Source organism: Salmo trutta, chromosome 6, assembly GCF_901001165.1.
Source record: "Salmo trutta chromosome 6, fSalTru1.1, whole genome shotgun sequence".
In the NCBI taxonomy this organism is placed as follows: Eukaryota; Metazoa; Chordata; class Actinopteri; order Salmoniformes; family Salmonidae; genus Salmo; species Salmo trutta.
In genome coordinates this window covers 6,689,101-6,713,120 of record NC_042962.1, presented here as the reverse complement: position 1 = coordinate 6,713,120, position 24,020 = coordinate 6,689,101, and the positions used below count along the sequence as shown (strand labels likewise).

Sequence of the window (24,020 nt, the reverse complement as noted above, 5' to 3'; positions counted from 1 at the left end):
GGGTTTGTGTCACAACACGTCTACCATTTTGAAGATGCTAAATCTTTTTTATTGTGAAACAAGCAAGAAATAAGACAAAAATACAGAACTTGAACGTGCATAACTATTCACACCCCCTCAAAGTCAATACTTTGTAGAGCCACCTTTTGCAGCAACTACAGCTGCAAGTCTCTTGGGATATGTCTCTATTAGCTTGGCACATCTAGCCACTGATTTTTGTCCATTCTTCAAGGCAAAACTGCTCCAGCTCCTTCATGTGGGATGGGTTCCGCTGATGTACAGCAATCTTTAAGTCATACCACAGGTTCTCAATTGGATTGAGGTTTGGACTATGACTAGGCCATTCCAAGACATTTAAATGTTTTCTACTTAAAACTCTTGAGTGTTGCTTTAGCAGTATGCTTAGGGTTATTGTCCTGCTGGAAGGTGAACCTCCATCCCAGTCTCAAATCTCTGGAAGACTGAAACAGGTTTCCCTCAAGAATTTCCCTGTATTTAGCGCATCCATCACTCCTTCAATCAATTCTGACCAGTTTCCCAGTCCCTGCCAAAGAAAAACATCCCCACAGCATGATGCCGCCACCACCATGCTTCACTGTGGTGTTCTCGGGGTGATGAGAGGTGTTGGGTTTGCGCCAGACATGGCATTTTCCTTCTTCCATATATTTGGGGAGTCTCCCACGTGCCTTTTGGTGAACACCAAACGTGTTTGCTTATTTTGTTCTTTAAGAAGTGGCTTTTTTCTGGCCACTCTTCCGTAAAGCCCAGCTCGGTGGAGTGTACGGCTTAAAGTGGTCCTATGGACACATACTCCAATCTCCGCTGTGGAGCTTTGCAGCTCCTTCAGGGTTAACTTTGGTCTCTTTGTTGCCTCTCTGATTAATGCCCTCCTTGCCTGGTCTGTGAGTTTTAGTGGGCGGCCCTCTCTTGGCAGGTTTGTGGTGCCATATTCTTTCCTTTTTTTAACAATGGATTTAATGGTGCTCTGTGGGATGTTCAAAGTTTCAGATATTTTTTTATAACCCAACCCTGATCTGTACTTCTCCACAACTTTGTCCCTGATCTGTTTGGAGAGCTCCTTGGTCTTCATGGTGCTGCTTGCTTGGTGGTGCCCCTTGCGTAGTGGTGTTGCAGACTCTGGGGCCTTTCAGAACAGGTGTATATATACTGAGATCATGTGACAGATCATGTGACACAGATTGCACACAGGTGGACATTATTTAACTATTTATGTGACTTCTGAAGGTGATTGGTAGCACCAGATCTTATTTAGGGGCTTCATAGTAAAGGGGGTGAATACATATGCATGCACCACTTTTCAGTTTTTTTTTTGTTTTATGTTTTTAATCAAGTAATTTTTTTCATTTCACTTCACTAATTTGGACTATTTTGTGTATGTGCGTCCCTGTCTCTTATAAAGGGATATTTTTTCCTGTCAGTTTTGATGAGATGCATTAGCTGGCCCAGAACTCACTAGCTATATGGTAGGTTGTGGTTACCAGTCAGAAATGTGTCCAGTAGAATAAATCATTGTGAGACCCATAAGACCACTGTAACAGTGTGATCTCTGTGTGTGTGAGAGTGAAACAGAACTCATGTCTGTTCTCTGTGTGTAGTAGTTACCTAGCTTCACACTTTTACATTCTGGGATATGTGCATACCTGAGTATTCTGTGTGGGACTTCCCAAATCCCCAATGTGTGTGGAAGGAGGGTGAAAAAAAAGTCATCATATTTCAAACAGGTCCTTTTTTTTATAACCAATTATGCAAATGACACATTAAACACACACCAGTCACGTGTCTAACTCATACTTTGAACTTAGAATGTTCCTTGTATTTCGCCCTTTACTCTAATAACCTGCTGTTAGCTTATATGATACCTGCTTGATGGCGTCTGAGGAGTCCAGTTGCCATACAGGACTGAGTGGATGACTGAGGGCCTTTCATTGGTCCTTCAGTCCTTCCTCACCCCCCTCCTTCTTCACTCCTCCCCTCCTTACCCAGACCCCCCAAGGAGCCACAGCCATGAGACCGTCTATTCATTCCAGGTTGACGTTACCTGTTAGATGTACAGACTCTAGCCCCCCCCCCCCCCCCACACCATCCTCTATCCTCTGTTCCTGACAGCCAACATGGCTCCCAGCTTAATGTGCCATTGTCTCTTTACCTCTTCCCTTGTTCATGCTGTAGACTCACTTACCAAACATGTTTCCTTGTACATAGGCATTAAGTACTTAGATTGTATTTAGACGGTACTAAATGGGCCCAGACTTGGCAGCGTAGCCTAGTGGTTAGAGCGTTGGACTAGTAACCAAAAGGTTGCAAGGTTGAATCCCCGAGCAGACAAGGCACAAAATCTGTTGTTCTGCCCCTGAACAAGGTAGTTAACCCACTGTTCCTAGACCGTCATTGTAAATAAGAATTTGTTCTTAACTGACTTGCCTACTTTTAAATAAAGGTAAAAATAAAATGGAACACAGTTTGGCATTACCTTCCTTTTTAATTCATGTCGCTACAAATCCTATGTGCTCTGGTACTGTACCTGTGGAAAATGTACATACAGTCATTCCTGATCCGGTGTCTCTGGCCCTGTGTCTGTCTGTCTGTCCCTAGTCTGGGCCTGGACCTGGGGGTCACTAGCCCTGTGTCTGTCTGTCTGTCTGTCTGTCTGTCTGTCTGTCTGTCTGTCTGTCTGTCTGTCTGTCTGTCTGTCTGTCTGTCTGTCTGTCTGTCCCCAGTCTGGGCCAGGACTTGGTGTCTCTGGCCCTGTGTCTGTCTGTCCCCAGTCTGGGCCTGGACTTGGTGTCTCTGTCTGTGGCCCAGTGTCTGACTGTCTGTCCCTAGTCTGGGCCAGGACTTGGGGTCTCTGTCTCTGACTCTGTGTCTGTCTGTCCCAAGTCTGGGCCCTGTGTCTGTCCTCAGTCTGGGCCAGAACTTGAGGTCTCTGTCTCTGGTCCATGTTTGTGTACAGACGGCCTTCACTCAGGCTTGTCCTAATTAAAGCTGACTCTAGGCAGGGTTCAAGCCAGTATCTGTTGGTGTATGGGTGACAAATGAGGTAATGCGTGTCAACTTAATTTAGACCCCAGCTTGATCTCAGCTTGATCTCTCCTGTGTTCTCTCCACCCCCACTCCACCCCTCCATCCCTTCACCCCCCATCCCCCATCCCTCACCCCCGCCCCTCACCACCCGCACCCCTCCATTTCTCCACCCCACCCCCCACCACTCCATCCCTCCACCCCCCATCCCTCACCCCCCGCCCCTCACCCCCCGCGCCCCTCCATCTCTCCACCCCACCCCACCCCCCCACCACTCCATCCCTCCACCCCTCCCCCTCCCTCACCCTCCAGACTCCTTAGCACACAGGTTCAATGCTGATGCCCAGTTGGCAGGCCAATCCTGGCTTTCATGGTCTACTGATTGTGTGAAATAGGTAACATGTGATCACAGGCAATCAACTTAAACATGACTTATAATAATATGGTTATTTGCTCTGGGGTGGTATTTACATTGGTTTAGGCAGTAGGTGGTCCCTTAGATATTTTGTTTCGGTTTTGGATTTATGTACGAGATAAAGAAAGGACTTTGATTAAATTCCAACCTGGTCTACAGTGAGAATTATTTGGGATGTTATTTTATTCTGGAACTGCAGTCTTACAATGACCTGTTGATGGATTGGCACAGAGAGAGAGAGAGAGAGTTTGGAGGTGTATTTTCCCAAGGGACAAGGCTTAGCGTATGGATGTTTATACACTACCTATCAAGGACTCAGAGATCTGGTGTTTTAACAGTTCTGACAACATGGAAACAGTTCTGGAGGGATACAAGATGGAAACAGTTCTGAAGGGATACAAGATGGAAACAGTTCTGAAGGGATACAAGATGGAAACAGTTCTGAAGGGATACAAGATGGAAACAGTTCTGAAGGGATACAAGATGGAAACAGTTCTGAAGGGATACAACATGGAAACAGTTCTGAAGGGATACAAGATGGAAACAGTTCTGAAGGGATACAAGATGGAAACAGTTCTGAAGGGATACAACATGGAAACAGTTCTGAAGGGATACAAGATGGAAACAGTTCTGAAGGGATACAACATGGAAACAGTTCTGAAGGGATACAATGTGGAAACAGTTATAAAGGGATGGAAGCCATCGTGGCATCCAAACCAAAGGCAGTCAGGGGACATGCTAGTGGTTTGAGTGATCAAGCCAAACCAAGGAGGCTCTTCAGGTTTCTTTTATCACTTTGTTCAGTGTGCTGATTCTATGCTACACTCTTAGAAAAAAAGGTGCTATCTAGAACTTAAAAGGGTTCTTCAGCTGTCCCCATAGGAGAACCCTTTGAATAATCATTTTTGGTTCCAGGGAGAACCATTTTGGTTCCAGGTAGAACCCTTTACACAGAGGGTTCTACATGGAAGCAAAAAGAGTACTACCTGGAACAAAAAAAGGGTTCTACCTGGAACCAAAAAGGGTTCTCCTATGGGGACAGCTGAATAACCATTTTGGAACCCTTTTCTCTAAGAGTGCATTGTGTTGTCCATTCCTATGATCTCCAGTGAGTGTTTACATGCGTTTTCACCACCTAGACATCCTCCCAACGTTCCCAACCTTCCCAACGTTCCAAATTCCCAATGTTTCCAACCTTCCCAACGTTCACAACTTTCCCAACTTTCACAACATTTTCAACCTTCCCAACCTTCCCAACCTTCTCCACCTTCCCAACGTTCCAACCTCCCAACGTTCCCAACCTTCCCAACCTTCCCAACGTTCCCAACATTCCCAACCTTCCCAACCTTCCCAACCTTCTCCACCTTCCCAACCTTCCCAACTTTCCCAACATTCCCAATGTTCCCAACCTTCCCAACATTCCCAACCTTCCCAACCTTCCCAACCTTCTCCACCTTCCCAACCTTCTCCACCTTCCCAACCTTCCCAATGTTCCCAACCTTCCCAACCTTCCCAACATTCCCAACCTTCCCAACCTTCTCCACCTTCCCAACCTTCTCCACCTTCCCAACCTTCCCAACATTCCCAACCTTCCCAACCTTCCCAACCTTCTCCACCTTCCCAACCTTCTCCACCTTCCCAACCTTCCCAATGTTCCCAACCTTCCCAACCTTCCCAACCTTCCCAACCTTCCCAACCTTCTCCACCTTCCCAACCTTCTCCACCTTCCCAACCTTCCCAATGTTCCCAACCTTCCCAACATTCCCAATGTTCCCAACCTTCCCAACTTTCCCAACGTTCCAACCTCCCAACGTTCCCAACCTTCCCAACCTTCCCAATGTTCCCAACCTTCCCAACCTTCCCAACCTTCTCCACCTTCCCAACCTTCTCCACCTTCCCAACCTTCCCAATGTTCCCAACCTTCCCAACCTTCCCAACATTCCCAACCTTCTCCACCTTCCCAACCTTCCCAATGTTCCCAAACTTCCCAACCTTCCCAACATTCCCAACCTTCCCAACCTTCCCAACCTTCCCAACCTTCTCAACCTTCTCCACCTTCCCAACATTCCAACCTCCCAACGTTCTCAGTGTTCCCAACCTTTCCTGTGGACATTTAAAGGGAGGGTAGAGTTAGAACCACATGGTTTGTATCCCAAATGGCACCCTATTCTCTATTTTGTCCACTATTTTGACCAGAGTCCTGTAGGCCCTATGGGCCCTGGACAAAATGAGTGCACTATATAGAGAACAGGGTGCCACTTGAGACGCAACCCATAGTTACATCTGCTGTGACATTCCCAAGGCGTGCAGCAGCCTTATACTGGGGGCCTTGTGGTTATAGTTAACTCTCCACCCTGGGGCCTGTGGTTATAGTTAACTCTCCACCCTGGGGCATGTGGTTATAGTTAACTCTCCACCCTGGGGCCTGTGGCTATAGTTAACTCTCCACCCTGGGGCCTGTGGCTATAGTTAACTCTCCACCCTGGGGCCTGTGGTTATAGTTAACTCTCCACCCTGGGGCCTGTGGTTATAGTTAACTCTCCACCCTGGGGCCTGTGGTTATAGTTAACTCTCCACCCTGGGGCCTGTGGCTATAGTTAACTCTCCACCCTGGGGCCTGTGGTTATAGTTAACTCTCCACCCTGGGGCCTGTGGTTATAGTTAACTCTCCACCCTGGGGCCTGTGGTTATAGTTAACTCTCCACCCTGGGGCCTGTGGTTATAGTTAACTCTCCACCCTGGGGCCTGTGGTTATAGTTAACTCTCCACCCTGGGGCCTGTGGTTATAGTTAACTCTCCACCCTGGGGTCTGTGGTTATAGTTAACTCTCCACCCTGGGGCCTGTGGCTATAGTTAACTCTCCACCCTGGGGCCTGTGGCTATAGTTAACTCTCCACCCTGGGGCCTGTGGTTATAGTTAACTCTCCACCCTGGGGCCTGTGGCTATAGTTAACTCTCCACCCTGGGGTTAGGGGAGGGTTTGGCCATCCGGGATGTCCTTGTCCTTTCATGCTCTAGCAACTCCTGTGGTGGGCGGGGCGCATGTAAGCTGACACGGTCGCCAGGTGTAAGTTGTTTCCTCTGACACATTGGAGCGGCTGGCTTCCGGTTTAAGCGAGCAGTGTGTCAAGAAGCAGTACAGCGCTTGGTAGAGTCGTGCTCTCGACCTTCGCCTCTCCCGAGTCCGTACGGGAAGTTGCAGCGATGGGACAAGACTGTAACTATCAATTGGATACCACGAAATTAGGGAGGGAAAAGGGGGTAAAAATTAAAAGGTGCACCTGATTTCTCTCACATTGAGTACCGTCAAAGTATCCTGGAGTATACTAGCTCCTCCCACCTCCCACCTCAACCCGAAAACCCAAACTGTTTCAGAAGTCATTATCTCTACCCATACAAGTTGGATTTCATCCCCCATTTAGGAGCAGGTTTATTTGGTGTTCAGGAAGCAGGTTTAATTGGTGTTCAGGAAGCAGGTTTAATTGGTGTTCAGGAAGCAGGTTTAATTGGTTTCCAGGAAGCAGGTTTAATTGGTGTTCAGGAAGCAGGTTTAATTGGTTTTCAGGAAGCAGGTTTAATTGGTGTTCAGGAGCAGGTTTAATTGGTGTTCAGGAAGCAGGTTTAATTGGTGTTCAGGAAGCAGGTTTAATTGGTGTTCAGGAAGCAGGTTTAATTGGTGTTCAGGAAGCAGGTTTAATGAGATCTGCATTGCCTTTTGTTCTTATTTCCTGTCACAACAGTACAGTGCCTCACAACCTCTGCTGACATTTGTTTAATCACAGTTTGATAAGATGATTGTCCTCCAGCTTGTTGTGCTGTAGATTGTCAATACTGCACATCCATCCATGCATCTTCCCGCTGCTCAGACAGCACACATGGATTACAGGTGTTTATTCTGTTTGTCTTCCTGATGGTACATATTTGTTTGATTTCGCTGCCTGGCTTGGTAAACCCCAGTGCTAAGAATAATAATTTACCTACCCAGCCAGTGTCTAAACTTGATTTTTCTCTGTGTCCTGTGGATGTGTGTCCTGTGTATAAATGTCCTGTGGGTAAATGTGATATGGATGTGTGCCCTGTGGGTGAGTGTGATATGGATGTGTGTCCTGTGGATGAGTGTCCTGTGGATGAATATCCTGTGGGTGAGTGTCCTGTGGGTGATTTGATTTTGATTTGATTTTTATCTCTTTTAGTCCCCATTTGGACTAATCTTCCAAGAGTCCTTAAATATTAAAATACAATGTATATACGAACACATTTTGACATATAACACACTATTACAAACATACATAATATACTAACGTAATAAACCAATAAATAATCAATCTAAAAAATATGAATTCTTCATCTACTGTAATCCCACAACATTTCTGTGTATTATATTTAAATTGTTTTAAAATAATGTTTAAATGTATATTTATATTTATATAAAGTGTCCTGTGGATGAGTGTCCTGTGGATGAATGTGATATGGATGTGTGTCCTGTGGATGAATGTGATATGGATGTGTGTCCTGTGGATGAGTGTCCTGTGGATGAGTGTCCTGTGGGTGAGTGTCCTGTGGATGAGTGTCCTGTGGGTGAGTGTCCTGTGGGTGAGTGTCCTGTGGATGAGTGTCCTGTGGATGAATGTCCTGTGGGTTAGTGTCCTGTGGGTGAGTGTCCTGTGGATGAGTGTCCTGTGGGTGAGTGTCCTGTGGGTGAGTGTCCTGTGGGTGAGTGTCCTGTGGATGAGTGTCCTGTGGGTGAGTGTCCTGTGGGTGAGTGTCCTGTGGATGAGTGTTCTGTGGGTGAGTGTCCTGTGGGTGAGTGTCCTGTGGATGAGTGTCCTGTGGGTGAGTGTCCTGTGGGTGAGTGTCCTGTGGTGATGTGTCAAGCTGTTTAATGAGTAGACTAGAATCACATTCCCTTTCCCTTACAACCACTGCCAGCCTGAGAACTCTGAGACTAAAACGCTGTACCTCTTTTAGAGGCTGATGGGATTACATGTCATCTGACGTATGGATTTGATGTTCTGTCTATCTTCTTCCTGCTATGACCTCATTTCCTGTGAACATGATGTGATGATAGTTCGTTTTTGCTTTAGTACAGAGATCAATATTCATCAAATTTGTGAGTAAAGTTAAACATGTTATTTGACCTTTTTAATGTTCGTGTTTGATTTGAACTACGGTACATACAATATCATACTGTATCTATCTGCTAACTCTTACCTATAAGAAGAGTTAGAGATAACTAATCCTTCTTCCTTTCCTTTCCGCAGGGTGACATCCAGCAGCTGCTGATTGTGGCCGATCCTAAAGCAGCTTATGACTACTGTGAACACTACAGCCCCGACTGTGAAACTCCCCACGGCCACTCCTTACAGGCCCAGCAGCCTGAAGACCAGGTCAGTATTCTAAGGGCCAGAGGGCCACAGGGCTCTGGATGGTGGGACCAACTGTCCCCTCAGTGTAAGTGAGTGGACCAAGACCCATTCTGGCAGTGCCAGCTCTTGAGGGTTAGTCGTTATGGGAAAATATGAACCAAATCATAGACCCCAGACACACAGGACATATAAAGTCAGTCATCTCTCTTAGAACATCATTAGAGGGAGGTGTGTCTTATTACATCATTAGAGGGAGGTGTGTCTTATTACATCATTAGAGGGAGGTGTGTCTTAGAACATCATTAGAGGGAGGTGTGTCTTATTACATCATTAGAGGGATGTGTGTCTTATTACATCATTAGAGGGAGGTGTGTCTTATTACATCATTAGAGGGAGGTGTGTCTTAGAACATCATTAGAGGGAGGTGTGTCTTAGAACATCATTAGATGTATTTCTATGGTGTTTACTACCTTTAACATTAGTAGAAGAAGAAGTATGGTCATTGGAGTCTCGTTGCTCCTGTTGGTCATCCAGTAACTCAGTAAGACTTCTAATGATCTCTTCAGAACACTCTTTAGGTATTTACTCTTCCATTTTCTTCTCTTTTTCTTTTGTTGCTTCGTAACGGAATTACGTCACAGCGGAAATTCTTTAAATTCCAGGCTGTGGCCAATTTGGATGGAGTAGATCTCTTGTTCTGCTGATGCGTTTCAAAGATCCACCAATGGAATAGATCTCTTGTTCTGCTAAAGCGTTTCACAGATCCACCAATGGAATAGATCTCTTGTTCTGCTAAAGCGTTTCACAGATCCACCAATGGAATAGATCTCTTGTTCTGCTGATGCATTTCACAGATCCACCAATGGAATAGATCTCTTGTTCTGCTGATGCGTTTCAAAGATCCACCAATGGAATAGATCTCTTGTTCTGCTAAAGCGTTTCACAGATCCACCAATGGAATAGAAGCCAAACCGTACGCAGGGTTATGTTTCAGAATCATAACAAAACACGCAGCCAATCACGTGCCTGAGCACTGTTCTGTAAAGTCATACATGACATCTGTGTTTTCCACAGATTATACTGATAAATGTTTTCATCTAAGATATAAACTCAGCAAAAAAAGAAATGGCCTCTCACTGTCAATTGAGTTTATTTTCAGCAAACTTAACATGTGTAAATATTTTTATGAACATAACAAGATTGAACAACTGAGACATAAACTGAACAAGTTCCACAGACAGAAATTGAATAATGTGTCAATGTATCAAAATCAATAGTAACAGTCATTATCTGGTGTGGCCACCAGCTGCATTAAGAACTGCAGATCATCTCCTCCTCATGGACTGCACCAGGTTTGCCAGTTCTTGCTGTGAGATGTTACCCCGCTCTTCCACCAAGGCACCTGCAAGTTCCCGGATATTTCTGGGGGGATTCGCCCTAGGCCTCACCCTCCGATCCAACAGGTCCCAGACGTGATCATTGTGATTGAGATCCGGGCTCTTCGCTGGCCATGGCAGAACACTGACATTCCTGTCTTGCATGAAATCACGCACAGAAAGAGCAGTGTGGCTGGTGGCATTGTCATGCTGGAGGGTCATGTCAGGATGAGCCTGCAGGAGGGGTACCACATGAGGGAGGAGGATGTCTTCCAGCGTTGAGATTGCCTGTAATGAAAACATGCTCAGTCCGATGATGCTGTGACACACCGCTCCAGACCATGACTGACCCTCCACTTTCAAATCGATCCTGCTCCAGAGTACAGGCTTCGGTGTAACGCTCATTCCTTCGACGATAAACACGAATCCGACCATCACCCCTGGTGAGACAAAACCACGACTCGTCAGAGAAGAGCACTTTTTGCCAGTCCTGTCTGGTCCAGCGACGGTGGATTTGTGCCCCTAGGCGACGTTGTTGCCGGTGATGTCTGGTGAGGACCTGCCTTACAACAGGCCTACAAGCCCTCAGTCCACCCTCTCTCAGCCTATTGCGGACAGTCTGTGCGCTGATGGAGAGATTGTGCGTTCCTGATGTAACTCGGGCAGTTGTTGTTGCCATCCTGTACCTGTCCCGCAGGTGTGATGTTCGGATGTACCGATACTGTGAAATTGTGTTTATACACGTGGTCTGCCACTGCGAGCACAATCAGCTGTCTGTCCTGTCTCCCTGTAGCGCTGTCTTAGGCATCTCACAGTACGGACATTGCAATTTATTACCCTGGCCACATCTGCAGTCCTCATGCCTCCTTGGAGCATGCCTAAGGCACGTTCATGCAGATGAGCAGGGAACCTGGGCATCTTTCTTTTGGTGTTTTTCAGAGTGAGTAGAAAGGCCTCTTTAGTGTCCTAAGTTTTCATAACTATGACCTTAATTGCCTACCGTCTGTAAACTGTTAGTGTCTTAACGACCGTTCCACAGGAGCATGTTCATTAATTGTTTATGGTTCATTGAACAAGCATGGGAAACAGTGTTTAAACCCTTTACAGTGAATATCTGTGAAGTTATTTGGATTTTTACTAATTATCTTTGAAAGACAGGGTCCTGAAAAAGGGACATTTCTTTTTTTGCTGAGTTTAGTATGATGTGGCAACAAAATGCACTACATCATTCTTATCATAAAAGCAGCAGGTTTTTCCGTTATTATGACTCATTTATACACCCATTAAAACAGAACAACACCGATTAAAACAGAACAACACCTATTAAAACAAAATTACACCCATTATTAAAACACTTTAAACCCACAACTGAACAATAGCTTAGACCACAAGAGGGCAGACACCTCTAATAGTCTACTGTAGATATATATTAATGTGTCCTGGAGGAGAGAGACCTCTAGCAGTCTACAGTAGATATATATTAATGTGTCCTGGAGGAGAGAGACCTCTAACAGTCTACAGTAGATATATATTAATGTGTCCTGGAGGAGAGAGACCTCTAACAGTCTACTGTAGATATATATTAATGTGTCCTGGAGGAGAGAAACCTCTAACAGTCTACTGTAGATATATATATATATATATATATATATATAGATATTAATGTGTCCTGGAGGAGAGAGACCTCTAACAGTCTACAGTAGATATATATTAATGCCCCCACTCTCCTGGAAGCTCCAGTCCTTACCCAGAGTGCCTTGGTGCCTTGCCAGAGCAGTGTCATGATGTAAATCTGCTGAGTTGCCTGGATGGGATCCTCTCTCTCTCTCTTTCTCTTTCTCTCTCTCAATTCAATTTCAATTCAATGTTCAATTTAAGGGGCTTTATTGGCATGGGAAACTTATGTTTACATTGCCAAACCAAGTGAAATATCTCTTTCTTTCTTTCTTTCTTTCTTTCTTTCTTTCTTTCTTTCTTTCTTTCTTTCTTTCTTTCTTTCTTTCTTTCTTTCTTTCTTTCTCTCTCTCTCTCTCTCTATCTCTCTCTCTCTCTCTCTCTCTCTCTCTCTCTCTCTCTCTCTCTCTCTGTCTCTCTCTGTCTCTCTCTCTCTCAATTCAATTCAATTCAATTCGCTTTATTGGCATGACGTAACAATGTACATATTGCCAAAGCTTACTTTGGATATTTACAATATAAAAATAAATAAAAATGAGAATCAAAGATTGTCAACGGGACAACAGTAACAACAATAACCAACGGTCAATATAACCATACATTCAACAATAACAATAATCATACAGTTGAGGACATGTGCAGGTTTATTGGTCTGTCAGACACTGTCCCTCAACTTATGGCAGGCAGCAATGTAGTGCGCTGCCAACCCACAGCTCTCTGCGTCCTCCCCCAACAGGATGGGTATCCTATCCTCATCAGAGAGGTCTTTAAAACCTTGAATAAGGATTTCAAATTTGGGGAAATGACACTCTCTAATTGTTTTATATTTTTGACATTTTGTCAGGAAATGCAGCTCCGTCTCAGGTTCTGCTGTTGTGCAGTGGTTGCACAGCCTTTCCTCTACAGGGAGCCAGGTTTTCCTGTGTCTACCCTTCTCAATGGCAAGGCTGTGCTCACTGAGCCTGTACTTTGTCAAGGTTTTTCTAAGGTTTTGATCAGTAACCATGGTCAAATATTTAGCCATAGTGTACTGTCGATTTAGGGCCAGATAGCACTGCATTTTGCTTTGTGTTTGTGCTTGTGTTTCCCAATAAGCAATGTAGTTTTGTTTTGACTGTGTTGTAATTTGGTTTATTCTGATTGATTGGATGTTCTGGTCCTGAGGCTTCAGTGTGTTAGTAGAACAGGTTTGTGAACTCAGCCCCAGGACCAGCTGGATGAGGGGACTCTTTTCTTTGCTCAGCTCTTGGCATTGCAGGGCTTGGTAATGATATGAGAGGGGGTCACTGTATTTTAGATGTTTCCAAAACTTAATTGCTCTTTTTTGAGTTTTTATTATTAGTGGATATTGGCCTAATTCTGCCCTGCATGCATTGTTTGTAGTTTTCCTCTGGACACGTAGGAGAATCTTACAGAACTCTGCATGTAGGGTTTCAATGGGGTGTTTGTCCCATTTGATGAAATCTTGTTTTGCAAGTGGACCCCACACCTCGCTGCCATAAAGTGCAATTGGTTCAATGACATATTCAATTAGTTTTAGCCAAATTTTAATAGGTATTTCAATTTGAATTTGCTTTTTAATGGCGTAGAATGCCCTGCGTGCTTTCTCTCTCAGTTCATTCACTGCCTCATTAAGGTGTCCAGTTGAGCTTATTTTTAAACCTAAGTAATTGTAGTGTGTACAGTACTCTATATATTTTGTACCAATTGAGAACTTTGGTCTAATTCCCTGACATCTGGATCTTCTCTGGAAAATCATTATTTTAGTCTTTTTGGGGTTTACTGCCAGGGCCCAGGTCTGGCAGTACTGCTCTAGCAGGTCCAGGCTCTGCTGTAGGCCAGGTGCTGTGGGTGACAGCAGGCATAGGTCATCTGCGAAGAGTAGGCATTTAACTTCTGAATTGTGGAGACTAACACCAGGGGCTGAGGATTTTTCTAGAATAGTGGCCAATTCGTTAATGTAAATATTGAAGAGTGCTCTCTCTCTCTTTCTCTCTCTCTCTCTCTCTCTCTCTCTCTCTCTCTCTCTCTCTCTCTCTCTCTCTCTCTCTTTCTCTCTCTCTCTCTCTCTCTCTCTCTCTCTTTCTCTCTCTCTCTCTCTCTCTCTCTCTCTCTCTGTCTGGGCCCATGGAAAACATCTCCTTAGTCCCATTATCAGCTCAGCAGCTGGACTGCGTCTAACATTGATTCATCTCTGAAGGATGAAATGCTTTTAACCCATATCAATAAACCTCTCTGACTGTTTGGTATACAAAGTTAACAATGAGTTTGATCAGATAATGTGAAATATACATTCGGGTACACAGTTTTCTCTACAATTTATATTGCAAAGATCATCATTGAATAGTCACTTAAACATCTGGATAGAATTGTACTGCTACCATTCATAGTAAATCCTCTTTCCACTGCCCACTTCCTCTGAGTCATAAGAAAGTGTTTTATTCAGTTCAATGGGGATGGTGTTAATGAGAGTCAGCCAGTCACACGTACACCTCCTCAGTGTAACCACATATAAACCACATATAAACCACATATAAACAACATATAAACCACATATAAACCACATATAAACAACAGGGAAAGCAAATCCAGCAGGAAGGTACACATTCAGTAAGTCAGTCATTCATCTAGTCTGCTTCAGATGTAAGTGCTGTAGGATATAAATCAAACCATTGCTATGAGAGACAAGTTCCACTACCAACGCCTCTGCTTTACTACACGCAGCTGGTACTTTACTACGCAGCTGGTACTTTACTACACGCAGCTGGTACTTTACTACGCAGCTGGTACTTTACTACACGCAGCTGGTACTTTACTACGCAGCTGGTACTTTACTACGCAGCTGGTACTTCTCATAACTTTCCCTGATGTACAGCTCAGCTTTGTATTAGCTTTTAAAACACCTCCACCTGTTTATAAAACTGCAGCTCTACATGGACTCTATTAGTGCTGGTCTTAGTATTTATGTTCATGTTTAGTGTTAGCCGTCCATTTAAAGATTAATGTCCAACTGAGGCTTAACCCTAACTTTGCTTTGTAGATGTGTTGTTGTTTAAAGGTAGACTCAGCGATATCACATAGATGCAGAAAGTAAACAGCATAGTGGGTCAGTTTCCGCGACAACGAAGAGCGTTGAAGCGCGAGGCTCAACTGCTTTGCTGTTTTTGGTCCCCTGGCTATCAGGCTGTAACAGTGTGAAGAGAACCCATGCACCTTACATCTCGGCTCATCTCAATATCTCCGGTGCTGGTCGTGGCAACGTCATTTCGCTGAGTCTACGTTTAAGAGCTAGCTATCACTGATGAATGATATTCCTATAATAAGAAAGTATTGTCATGTACTGTGCAGCTACACATCAGTTTTATAAACAAGCGTTAGCTATGCATTTCCGTTGGCAGTCAAGCTACACAGCATATCGTTGGAGACAATACTTTGATGACTTATACAATATGACATTCTAATTACATTGTACAATATTATTCATATTTTTTTATTGGATAATGCAATCTAATGAGTGTAATTTTTAGACAGGTTTTAATTCATAATATGTACAGTACAGACATGTTATGTTTATATCACCTTTATTTTTGCTGAGAAAAGGAGTTCTCTGTTATGCTAACGCTAACATGCTAACGCTAACATTTCTCCCTCTCCCCCTCCAGTCCACTACTACTGATGACTTAGATTACAGTCAGTTTTATGATTACTCTGAAGTAGAAGGAGAGACAGAGACTGTTCCAACAGACGAGTATGAGGCGGGTAGTGACCCACAGGTAAACAAAACACTGAAGAAAGATGCTTGTTTTGTCCCGTGGTGTCTTACTGTACCCATTGTGCCGTCCCTCCCTATCCCAACTTTTTGTGGTCTACCGTTTACTGTATGTCTTGATGTGTCAATCAAACGTGTATCCTTACTGTAGCTACAAGGCCCGCCCTCTGCTCTCACGCGTGGCGAATGACAGCTTTGATTGGTTTGTCTTATGTTCAGGTTTGTGTCTCAGGTTGAAAACAATTTCTGGTGTTGCTGTTTACTTTCAACCCCACCATTCCTCTGATAAAATCAAATCAAATAAATGTTTATAGGTCACATACACATGGTTAGCAGATGTTAATGCGAGTGTAGCGAAATGCTTGTGCTTCTAGTTCCGACCATGCAGTAATATCTAACAAGTAATCTAACAATTTCACAACAACTACCTTATACACACAAGTGTAAAGGAATGAATAAGAATATGTACATATAAATATATGGATGAGCGATGGTATAGAACGGCATAGGCAAGATGCAGTAGATGGTATAGAATACAGTATATACATATGAGATGAGTATTGTAGGGTATGTAAACATTATATGAAGTGACATTGTTTAAAGTGGCTAGTGATACATTTATTACATCCAATTTTAAGTTATTAAAGTGGCTAGAGATTTGAGTCAGTATGTTGGCAGCAGCCACTCAATGTTAGTGATGGCTGTTTAACAGTCTGATGGCCTTGAGATAGAAGCTGTTTTTCAGTTTCTCGGTCGCAGCTTTGATGCACCTGTACTGACCTCGCCTTCTGGATGGTAGCGGGGTGAACAGGCAGTGGCTCGGGTGGTTGTTGTCCTTGATGATCTTTTTGGCCTTCTCAGTGTTGTTATGTGTTGTCTTGTTCTTCTATCACTATAACCTTTTTCCAGAGAAAGAAATGTAGTGTCTACATGAAAAAGAAGAGAACCCGAAAGTCCCTTAAGGCTAAGCTCCTAAAGTTCCTGGCCTCTATAAAGCCAGCAGCTAAAAAGTTAGCGGTCGCTAAGAAGAAGACACAGATGAGAGGCTATTAAGCTGCCGCGCTGGAACTACACCGACGCAGAGTATTAGGGGTAACGGTACCAGTAAAAAACAACAACATCAGATCGCATCCAGATCTTTCCTCTGACATTTTCTGGATGGAAATCTGTGATGCTAGACTGGAAGCTATACCTAACCTCCACCTTCCTACCTGTCTCTCTCTCTCTACACAGCAGAGTTGAAGCCAGCTGGACATGCCTTGTGTTGTGCTCCTTCTGTGTTAACCCGCTTCTCTGTTCTTCTCCTTCTTTCCTTTTTCCGATGCGACACAACTTCAGCTAAACAATGTAGACGGAGAATACACTGACTATACTGACAGTGAGCTTGACTACGGAACTGTAGAGGGTACTCAGACTCAGTCTCCTATTGCCACCAGTGGACCGAACAAGGTAACTTTTAGATTTTTATATTTTGTATTTTATTTACTTATTATTATAAGAAAGAAAGTGCAGTATTTGGAAAGTGAAAGAGACGAGGAAGACCTATGAGCCAAGGAAGAATCTGGCATGAAATGACAAAGACAAAACAATTCAAAAGCAATTGTTCTGTTTTGAACTTGAGGTTTTCTATTGACAATGGCAGAACTGTTGGACAGAGAAGATTAAACATCAGAAACAATATGTCATGCATCATTTTATTCAATCCACCTTAATACTATTCACTGACATGTAAGGACATTTAGACTCAGTGGATTGCCATGCAAATAATGTGTAGCTTTCTGTTGTTTAATTCAATTTTGAATAAGGTTGCAGTTTCACAAGTATCAAATAAATATGTATGTGCATTACACTTCATCAACAGTCAACGTAGAAGGTACTGATATATTGTTGGATCATTTTAGTACATTGAAAAAATAATAGAATGGTTATCTGTCTTCCTCGGTAAGGTTTTATATATTAGATGGTAATGGTATTATAATGGTATTACAGGCAGGGTATTTATAGATTGAGCAATTAGATGGTAATGGTATTATAATGGTATTATAATGGTATTACAGGCAGAGTATTTATAGATTGAGCAATTAGATGGTAATGCTATTATAATGGTATTATAATGGTATTATAAAGGTATTACAGGCAGGGTATTTATAGATTGAGCAATTAGATGGTAATGGTATTATAATGGTATTATAATGGTATTACAGGCAGAGTATTTATAGATTGAGCAATTAGATGGTAATGGTATTATAATGGTATTATAATGGTATTATAAAGGTATTACAGGCAGGGTATTTATAGATTGAGCAATTAGATGGTAATGGTATTATAATGGTATTATAATGGTATAACAGACAGAGTATTTTGGCCATTTAAGTTGTTCTGGTATACTCATACGCAATAATAACTTTTTCTGAAATGAATTTGGTCACAACTGAAAAGAAAAATAAGCTAGGAGTATATTTCACGGTTGTTTTCGATTAGAAAAGACATTTGTCTTTAGTCTGTATGGGTTCAAGATTTTGCTAGCGGCATTTTTGTAATAGGAACCACACAGTGTTTAAGTGAAGTGATGTGTCTTCCAGTGTAGAGGCCCAACTCACTGTTTCACAGGATAAACAACAGTAAAGTTTGTGTTTAGAGGGCATCTTAAACCAAACTAATATCAAATCAAATCTTCAAAGTCACTTCATGGACATGCTCATTTTACTTTTAATAGTTGCGTGTATTTTTCTGTATGAGTTTAATGGTACGTAGGTGAAACTATTTGATTTGCAGCCCTTATCCATGATTGACAGTATTCAGTGTCCAATCATAAACGGGCAAAGTTCTCGTTGTGGAGAACCAAGTCCCTCCTCTTACCTGTCAGGTTTCTGCTGAGTTAAACGTGGGGTTTGTGGTTCTGTCTCCAGTGAGATATGGTGTCACAGCAAATCAGCCCTTTTCGGCCGATAGATGGCCGACCCGCTGCAGACCTTTTGATTAGAAGTTCTTCTCCCAATCGCTCCAATAGAACTATGATCAACCAATCAGAGACATCTTCACAGCTGATTATGATACTTGTTGCATTGTGTTACTGCAGTAGCAATGTGTTCCAAATGGATGTGATTTCACTGGGTTATTTGGCCCTCGATAGCATATATTATCTCAATTGACCATAAGGAAGAGCGCGGGGGGGTAAATTGGACCCCTCTGGGTTGTGTTACCATGTTCTACCCTACAGACTATGTGCTGTGCTCAGATACCTGTGTTGTGACATCCATTTTGGTTGCATCCAAATTCTAAATCCACAACGATCACTCTTCTAAAATGGCAGAGTAATGACAGTGCTGTGTGTGATTGGTTGTTGTAGAACTGTGCAAAATGCAGAGTGTGTCATAAATACTACAGTCACACCGTAATCAATATTTGGTATCTATCCAAACCAACTAGGAATTTGAACATCAAATTCCTTGTACACATACGTATGTGTGTAGTTTGTATTTTTGCACATTTCTATATTGTAGATTTACCATTTCGTGAAAGATGCTTCTAGTGTCCTTCCAGACTTAGTTCATCTATTTCAGTCTTTTTGTTCATATATTGATATTCTGGCGGTACTGTGTTATGTTTGTGCAAAAAAAACTGAAATAACCAAAAGTCTGTCAAACTGTCTTGATGTAAATATGATCATCAGAATTTATAATGCTTTTTTTTATGTCGTCAAGGTAACACTTTATTTGCACTTTTTGTTGTTGTCATAGACCTGAAATAGACCTGAAATGAATACTGGACAAGGATACTATATGTAGTATAACACAGTTAGATAAACATTACACAGAGTCACAGACAATAGTTTACAGTTTGCTTCACTGTAAGAGACTAGTCTTCAACATAACGACATACAGACGTCCAGTAGATGAAACAATAGCTATAATTAAACACTCATGATGTTATATCAATATCTCACCAACAAACACATTTCCACTAAAGTAAATGGAACTTGAATAAGGTGTTACCACATTGCCATAGCCTTCACCATGTGTCACAATGCCAGATTTATTTGGACGTGGTAAGGCTAAAGCTGTATAACATTACATAGACAGTAGCCTGCTCTAGCTACCTAGGCCCCAACTGCTTGACTAACAACCCCTGTTCCCTCCGTTGCTCATCCCTCCACCCGTCTCGTCCCGTCAACGCTCCCCTGTTTGGGTAACATAAGGCAGTGGAGGAGGAGATGGTTGCCGGTGACTATGTGGTCACTGGAGCCGCCCCACTGGGTCAGGAGCCTCCCGCCGCCCCCGAGGCTGGCCTGGACAGTGTGGGCCCCAGAGTGGACGAGTATGACATTAATGAGTATGACCTAGGGGGCGAGTTGGACAATAAGCAGTATGAGTACGGGGTGTATGATGAGAATGACAATGAGCTACCCAACCCCACTGTTACCGTGGAAGAAGAGCTGGGGCTGGGGGTTCCCGCGGAAATGGAGGAACTCACCCAGACTGCCGTAAGTATGGCACCCCTCTCCTCTGAACTTAGACTGACCGAGGGGTGTGTGTATGAACCAGGGGTGTCATGGAGTCCCAACCTGGCTTTCAGGCTCTCACCTCAGTTTGTGTCTTGTCTTGGCATGGGGAGTTTGTCTGTCTTGGCATGGGGAGTTTGTCTGTCTTGGCATGGGGAGTTTGTCTGTCTTGGCATGGGGAGTTTTGTCTGTCTTGGCATGGGGAGTTTGTCTGTCTTGGCATGGGGAGTTTGTGTCTTGGCATGGGGAGTTTGTCTGTCTTGGCATGGGGAGTTTGTCTGTCTTGGCATGGGGAGTTTGTCTGTCTTGGCATGGGGAGTTTGTCTGTCTTGGCATGGGGAGTTTGTCTGTCTTGGCATGGGGAGTTTGTCTGTCTTGGCATGGGGAGTTGGTCTGTCTTGGCATGGGGAGTTTGTCTGTCTTGGCATGGGGAGTTTGTCTGTCTTGGGGAGTTTGTCTTGGCATAAGGTATAAGGAGATCAACAAGCCAAGGTTTTGTACAGGATCATTCCTCTGATGATGGGTGAGATTGTCAAGTAGAACCATCATTGGTGACTTTATGTTTTGAACCGGTGTTTCTCCCAGCTATGAACGAATGAGTAACCAGCACTATATTCCACTTATGTCTTTGTCTGTCATTGTCATGCTGTGTTTGTGGAGCCCGTCTTAGTTTGAAACATACACCTCACCTTCCCAGTCTGTGAATGTGTTTCTGTCTGCCTGCACCCACATTCTGGGTTAGACATGTTAGGGTTTGGTGTGATTAGGAGAAGGACACTGTATGTCAGTCTGGACAGGGAACATATATGGAGGTCAGGCCTTAACACATATGTACACGTACACAGTAACACACACTCAGATCCAGCACAACTACAACTCTACGTCTCCCTGTCTCTACTTTTTTTACCACCACCCATCCCCATCCTATAACCACAACCCAGGTCCATCCTATAACCACCACCCAGCTCCATCCTATAACCACCACCCATCTCCATTCTATAACCACCACCCTGCTCCATCCTGTAACCACCACCCAGCTTCATCCTACAGTATAACCACCACCCAGCTCCATCCTATAACCACCACCAAGCTCCATCCTATAACCACCACCTTGCTCCATCCTATAACCACCACCCAGCTCCATCCTATAACCACCACCCAGCTCCATCCTGTAACCACCACCCAGCTTCATCCTGTAACCACCACCCAGCTCCATCCTATAACCACCACCCAGCTCCATCCTGTAACCACCACCCAGCTCCATCCTATAACCACCACCCAGCTTCATCCTGTAACCACCACCCAGCTCCATCCTATAACCACCACCCAGCTCCATCCTGTAACCACCACCCAGCTCCATCCTATTATCACCACCCAGCTCATCCTATAACCACCACCCAGCTTCATCCTATAACCACCACCCAGCTCCATCCAATAACCACCACCCAGCTCCATCCTATAACCACCACCCAGCTCCATCCTATAACCACCACCCAGCTCCATCCTATAACCACCACCCAGCTCCATCCTGTAACCACCACCCAGCTTCATCCTGTAACCAGCACCCAGCTCCATCCTATAACCACCTCCCTGCTCCATCCTACAGTATAACCACCACCCAGCTCCATCCTGTAACCACCACCCAGCTCCATCCTATAACCACCACCCAGCTCCATCCTATAACCACCACCCAGCTTCATCCTATAACCACCACCCAGCTCCATCCTGTAACCACCACCCAGCTTCATCCTACAGTATAACCACCACCCAGCTCCATCCTACAGTATAACCACCACCCAGCTCCATCCTACAGTATAACTACCACCCAGCTCCATCCTACAGTATAACCACCACCCAGCTTCATCCTACCGTATAACCACCACCCAGCTTCATCCTATAACCACCACCCAGCTTCATCCTATAACCACCACCCAGCTCCATCCTATAACCACCACCCAGCTCCATCCTATAACCACCACCCAGCTCCATCCTATAACCACCACCCAGCTCCATCCTACAGTATAACCACCACCCAGCTTCATCCTACAGTATAACCACCACCCAGCTTCATCCTACAGTATAACAACCACCCAGCTTCATCCTACAGTATAACCACCACCCAGCTCCATCCTACAGTATAACCACCACCCAGCTCCATCCTACAGTATAACCACCACCCAGCTTCATTCTGTAACCTCCACCCAGCTTCATCCTATAACCGCCACCCAGCTCCATCCTACAGTATAACCACCACACAGCTCCATCCTATAACCACAACCCAGTTCCATCCTACAGTATAACCACCACACAGTTTCATCCTATAACCACCACCCAGCTTCATCCTACAATATAACCACCACCCAGCTCCATCCTATAACCACCACCCAGCTTCATCCTACAGTATAACCACCACCCAGCTCCATCCTACAGTATAACCACCACCCAGCTCCATCCTACAGTATAACCACCACCCAGCTTCATTCTGTAACCTCCACCCAGCTTCATCCTATAACCACCACCCAGCTCCATCCTACAGTATAACCACCACACAGCTCCATCCTATAACCACAACCCAGCTCCATCCTACAGTATAACCACCACACAGTTTCATCCTATAACCACCACCCAGCTTCATTCTACAATATAACCACCACCCAGCTCCATCCTATAACCACCACCCAGCTCCATCCTATAACCACCACCCAGCTCCATCCTACAGTATAACCACCACCCAGCTCCATCCAACAGTATAACCACCACCCAGCTCCATCCTACAGTATAACCACCACCCAGCTTCATCCTGTAACCACCACCCAGCTCCATCCTACAGTATAACCACCACACAGCTCCATCCTATAACCACCATACAGTTTCATCCTATAACCACCACCCAGCTCCATCCAACAGTATAACCACCACCCAGCTTCATCCTGTAACCACCACCCAGCTTCATCCTACAATATAACCACCACCCAGCTCCATCCTACAGTATAACCACTACCCAGCTCCATCCTACAGTATAACCACCACCCAGCTCCATCCTACAGTATAGCCACCACCCAGCTCCACCCTATAACCACCACCCAGCTCCACCCTATAACCACCACCCAGCTCCACCCTATATCCACCACCCAGCTTCATCCTATAACCACCACCCAGCTCCATCCTACAGTATAACCACCACCCAGCTCCACCCTATAACCACCACCCAGCTCCACCCTATAACCTCCACCCAGCTCCATCCTATAACCACCACCCAGCTTCATCCTATAACCACCACCCAGGTCCATCCTATAACCACTACCCAGCTTCATCCTATAACCACCACCTAGCTCCACCCTATAACCACCACCCAGGTCCATCCTATAACCACCACCAAGCTCCATCCTGTAACCACCACCCAGCTCCATCCTGTAACCACCACCCAGCTCCATCCTGTAACCACCTCCAAGCTCCATCCTGTAACCACCACCCAGCTCCATCCTGTAACCACCACCCAGCTTCATCATACAGTATAACCACCACCCAGCACCATCCTACAGTATAACCACCACCCAGCTCCATCCTACAGTATAGCCACCACCCAGCTCCATCCTATCACCACCACCCAGCTCCATCCTACAGTATAACCACTACCCAGCTCCATCCTACAGTATAACCACCACCCAGCTACATCCTACAGTATAGCCACCACCCAGCTCCATCCTATAACCACCACCCAGCTCCACCCTATAACCACCACCCAGCTCCATCCTATAACCACCACCCAGGTCCATCCTATAACCACTACCCAGCTTCATCCTATAACCACCACCCAGCTCCACCCTATAACCACCACCCAGGTCCATCCTATAACCACCACCAAGCTCCATCCTGTAAC

At 44.5% G+C, this 24,020-nt stretch overlaps 1 protein-coding gene across 1 annotated transcript in view; it reads left to right on the top strand.

Moving 5' to 3' along the window:
- LOC115195250 (collagen alpha-1(XI) chain) overlaps positions 1-24,020 on the top strand; it is a 181,933-nt gene that overhangs the window by 27,034 nt on the left and 130,879 nt on the right. Inside the window, exons 5-8 of the mRNA XM_029755026.1 lie at positions 8,716-8,841; positions 15,533-15,643; positions 16,978-17,088; positions 19,838-20,122. Of these exons, the coding sequence (XP_029610886.1) occupies positions 8,716-8,841; positions 15,533-15,643; positions 16,978-17,088; positions 19,838-20,122 (633 nt within the window). The remainder of the gene's footprint in view (positions 1-8,715; positions 8,842-15,532; positions 15,644-16,977; positions 17,089-19,837; positions 20,123-24,020) is intronic.